The sequence below is a fragment of the Cariama cristata genome, unplaced genomic scaffold (genome assembly GCF_000690535.1).
Source record: "Cariama cristata isolate BGI_N322 unplaced genomic scaffold, ASM69053v1 scaffold38538, whole genome shotgun sequence".
In the NCBI taxonomy this organism is placed as follows: Eukaryota; Metazoa; Chordata; class Aves; order Cariamiformes; family Cariamidae; genus Cariama; species Cariama cristata.
In genome coordinates this window covers 4122-8871 of record NW_009630166.1, presented here as the reverse complement: position 1 = coordinate 8871, position 4750 = coordinate 4122, and the positions used below count along the sequence as shown (strand labels likewise).

General features: G+C 39.6%; 1 protein-coding gene across 1 annotated transcript in view; it reads right to left on the bottom strand.

The window, feature by feature from the left end:
• Positions 1-3599, bottom strand: part of LOC104165710 (transmembrane protein 68-like) — a 10723-nt gene extending 7124 nt beyond the window's left edge. The window contains exons 1-2 of the mRNA XM_009705416.1: positions 3271-3599; positions 1518-1682 (exon numbers count right to left, since the gene is read on the bottom strand). Coding sequence (XP_009703718.1) covers positions 1518-1682; positions 3271-3556 — 451 coding nt within the window. The 5' untranslated portion in view covers positions 3557-3599. The remainder of the gene's footprint in view (positions 1-1517; positions 1683-3270) is intronic.
• Between the last annotated feature and the right edge of the window lie 1151 nt (positions 3600-4750).

Sequence of the window (4750 nt, the reverse complement as noted above, 5' to 3'; positions counted from 1 at the left end):
GGAATGCCATATCCTTATTAAGTGAATAGGTACTTCCTTTGCTTGGCTTTAAAACTTTTGCCTGTTAAGAATTATGATGTATCACACAAACATATTATCACTTCTTATTCCCCTTTTCCAGGTCACACAGAATTGTATATCCTCAGTCATGCAAGACTTCTGTCCTGTGTACTAGCTCTTCAAAGGAAGCCATGCCAGGCCTCTCATCATCCTTGACCTTTTTTATATTTTTATTACTTTGCAGCTGTTCTGAGATGGGGAGACCCAAATTCCATGTAGTACTCAAGATGTGGGCACCATACACATTTTGAGTACATAATGGTATTTTCTGTTTCTTCTTTTTCACAATAAGATTAAAATTCTGTTTGCCTTTTGGCAATTGCTGAGACTTAAGCTGACATATTCCTAGTCATCTAGAAAATTTAAAGCCTATTTACATGTTTATGTGTTTAGACTTGGTTTTCTTTCCTTCTGCACTGCATTATAACTAATACTGAATTTCATCTGCCATTTAATCAGCCAGTGATTCAGTACTGGTAGATAACTGTCCTCTCTGTGTGGGCTTTTACTGCCTTGAAAAACAAATGGCCAATATAAAAAGCCAATCATCTCTTGATGACTTCATGCTTCTGATGTATTTAGTACCACACAGTATTTACTAAGTGTGTCTGTAGCAAATTCTTCCTCATCATCTTTCTAGGGGTGCCTTAATATGTTCTTGCATCAAACTTCCTTGAGTTTATGCTCTTTGTTTTCAATGTTTGTCTCCTTTTCTGAAGAATGTCCTTCTACTTTTAAATGGATTTCTTTACTCTTTATTATTATAATAATTTTTAATACAAGTGGTATAAAAGTGCCTTTAAATAATCTCCCTGCTAGTCTTTCTGGATGCTGCTTCTTTATGCCTTGTTTTTCTAGAAATGAATGAGGTTTGCTTTTCTGTATCTTCTCCTTTTCACAATGGAATTGTTTATTTCTTTCTCAGTCTAAAATGTGTTGAATGTATTGTGGTGGTCAGTATTACAGAGCCTTCTTCAACAGTAAAATCTTCAAAAAAGTTCTGTGTCCTACTCCAGGCTTTGATCAAAAGATGGATTTGATGTCACAGCCCACTGCAATGGCTACCCAGTGTAGAGGGCAAGTAGGTAACTGATAATCCTACCATTTACTCAGCTCTTCTGCACTCCTAGCCCAGTGCTGACCAGGCAGCAGTAGGTCAATAATATAGTTCTATCCCACACTTTCTACTGGGGCATGACATTCATCCCAAAGGGATTATGTAATGTCTATTTATTGGCTTTGGAGGGTCCACTAGTGTTTTTATGACCTTTCACTTAAAAGACAGGATGTTCTACCCTGTTTGCCCTTCTGCATCTACCAGCTTTTAGTTTAAAAGTCTATAAGCAGGCTTTTAGTTTAAAATCTCTCTTGAAAGTATAATAAATGTAAATTTCACCAAAACCAGCAACGGGTTGAGTGAATCTAGGATGCTTAAATACAAGAGAACATGTTCTCACCTGGTAAACGAAAGACAAAATGATCAGCTACTGACAGACAAAGTCTTTTCTTCCAGAGAAACAGCCTAGACAAAAAGTAAAGGTAGTCTACAGGAATAGCTCCATGGTAATACACAAGAATGCCCGGTCCTTCTGGTAGGTTTTCCACACCATGAAGCTCATAACCTGTTTGAGATGGAAAGCAATATACTGACAATGATAGCTGTAAGTCATCTGGCAATTTAAAGAAAACTGTTTGCTGTCCTTTGTTAAATGACTTTCAGACAGCTGTGAAAGCCTCTGCAGTAGCTTTTAAAAGAATTAATTTCTGGATGGAACTTTTGGTCAATAGCAAAGAGAAAGCCCCTCAAACACCACAGGTTATCAGTGGACTAATTTGTTGGTCAGTTTAATCATGACATCAGACCTGAACCTGACATTTTGCCCAGTGATGGGACTAAATTAATTATTTCCCATTAGGAACTCTTCCCAGTCCAAAATACAATAATTAAAAACAAAATTACTACACTGGTGTGAAACCGCTTCATCAGCAGAATGAGACGCAAGCAAGCAGTCAGGATGCTTTCCTAAAATACAGAAGCACGGATTTCCATTCTGTGCCAGGCGGAATGAAGAGTTTGGGATTTTACATAATAAAAAGTTTCTCTGGTTGAGACATTTAAGTCCAAACCAGAATCTGTAAGAATCCCCAAAAGAGGTTCTCTCCACAAGAGTTAAATGTATTCACCTCACAGTGGAAGGGAATTTCCTCACAGACATGGACTTGTATAAATCCCTCTCCTGGCTCTTCCTATGTTTGATTTAGGTTTTACGTGGAGCCAGACTAGAAGGCTAATGTATACAAAGGCTTGGGAAAGCCACAGTTTCTACCAACTAAAAGAGCTCTGTTCCACCTTCTGTGCCTTCATCTGCATCCCTGCTACAGCTCCTATCATGCACTGTTCGGGGAGAAGGATGGGGATGGAGCAGGCAGAGTCTTAGGAAGAGGTGGAGACAGGTTGATGCAGGAGGTTCAAAGATTAAAGGACAAAGCTGTGAGGAAGGATAGCAACATAGATAACAACCTGTTGTTCTTCATCCTTAGGGCAGCAAAGTTAAGTCTTGCTGATAGCCTTAAACTACATCGGCGGGAAGAACAAGAGCCTAGCATGCGGCTGAGGATTTTCCTAGGCAGCAGGGTGTGTTGAAAGTATCTGAAGGCTGAGTGTAACGAAACTGAAAAATCAGGTTACTTTTAGATTCTGCCACAGTACAACCCAAAATGTGGTATCTAATTATTTCTTTGTGCATATAGCTCTTAAAATTATTTTCAAGTGTCATAACACAAAGTAGTTTTCACCAACTAAAAATACACTAATTACCTTTCCAACTAGTTGTTGTGTTTTGATCATTTATTAAGTGGGTTTTAAGCAGCTACTAAGGTAAAAAACAAATCACACATCTCTCTTGCAGTTACGATACTAGAACTAACATTAACACTGCACTTCATTCTGATACCATATACAGAGAAGTGCACCTGCCTATCCCCTTAAGAGAAATTTACCTTACATAAACTAATTTCTCCCTTTCATTCTGCAATCAGGCTTTGAGGTAGAAACTTTTGGGTTGAATGCCATACAAAGTATAATAAATGTAATTTCTTTGCATTCATTTCTTTGCATCCATGGAAGAAATAAAAAAGAAAGAATTAAAACTTATGTGTATTTACTACTTATTGTAATTCAAAGCTTCAGACAAGTCATGTCACACTTACCATGCCATATTCTTGCATATAGATCCCAAAAGCTTGCTATAGTTTTCCTTGCACTATCCCAAACTTCGCTCAAGGGATCTGCTTTTACCTCACTGTTCCTCTGATATATTAAAAGCAAAATATTAGTAAGGTAAATGACAAAAAGGATTGTTAAAGGAACAATAAAAAAAACTAATATTGCACTTATTGTCAGCGAGATGATGACCACATGAAAAAGGTGTTTCTTCAGGTACTCCACAACAGTCCATTCTTCCAGTATGTAGGCAAGGCAGCTTAGGTAGGTCATCGGTATCTGTCCTGAAGCGCAGGATTCTTTTCTGCCTATCACGTCCTGCATGGAGGAGAAAAAGAACCAGCTCTAATTTCTCTAATCATGGAAGTTTCTCAGTTTAGGAAAAAAGATTTTCTGTAGATATACCTGATGCCTATTTTGGTACAGCATAGAGTAAAACATTTTGTCTCTCTCCATCATGCTAAGATAGCTGCTGGTAATTGCCATCTGCTACTGCTGTAAAGGGTGATGAGATTATCCTATGTATTTATGGATCTTTTTTATACAGCCAGATGATATGGGCTGAAAGGACAAGGGCTGGAGCCCAAGGAAGCCTCAGGATCCACGCAACATGGCTGATCAGATGATTTCTCCGTGTAAGTATGGCTTACTTTTTAGAAGCTCAAAAGAGGGTAAGCAATAAGTATTTTCAGCAGCGTTAGCCAAAACTGCAGCCAGAGGTCTGGGCTCTCCCGATCCCCTGCAGAGAGTGCAGCCTGGAGAGCAAACAGCAGAGTGAGCAGCTGAAGGGCCAGCAAGCAAAACCCAGGCAGCCGTGGCTCCTTCCCGAGGCCTGGAGGTGCCTGGGACAGCATTTGGTACTGCTGGTAGCACTGGGAAAAGCAGCTTTTTGACCCTCATCTGCACAACAACGCCAACACACCCTTCTTTCAGATTTTCAAGCCCTGGCAAAGGCTAGGTGGGCTCCATGGCCCTAGTGATATGTTTGCCACATGCACCTCCCTAGTTAGTCTGTTCCTACAGCTGCCCCTGCCCACTTGACAGCAGGTAGCAGTTTCTCTGGAATGCAAGAGCATTCCAGCATCATTGGCTGATTTTAAGATTCTTGAGTATTAGCCAGAGATTTAAAGATTGCAATCAGGTTCAGTAATCCATAACTGAATACAGCTTTTATTTGCCTCAATCAGGTTACTACTTGTTTAACAAGTAAATTTTTCTGCTCCAACACCAGAACAAGTACCTACAAGAAACAAATTGTAATGGCCACCACCAGTGCCAATATCATAAAGTACAGCAAGTCCAGACTTTTCTGACTTTATGTCTTCAGCTGTGTACTTACACGAGCAAACCTGTTATACACTACGCACTCCACGTTTGTTTTTCTTCTTTGAAGCCCTGGGTAGAATATAGCGGTGGACTGGTGTAAAGCACAGCTCTGTTCAGAATTATGGATGACAAGGAGTACAG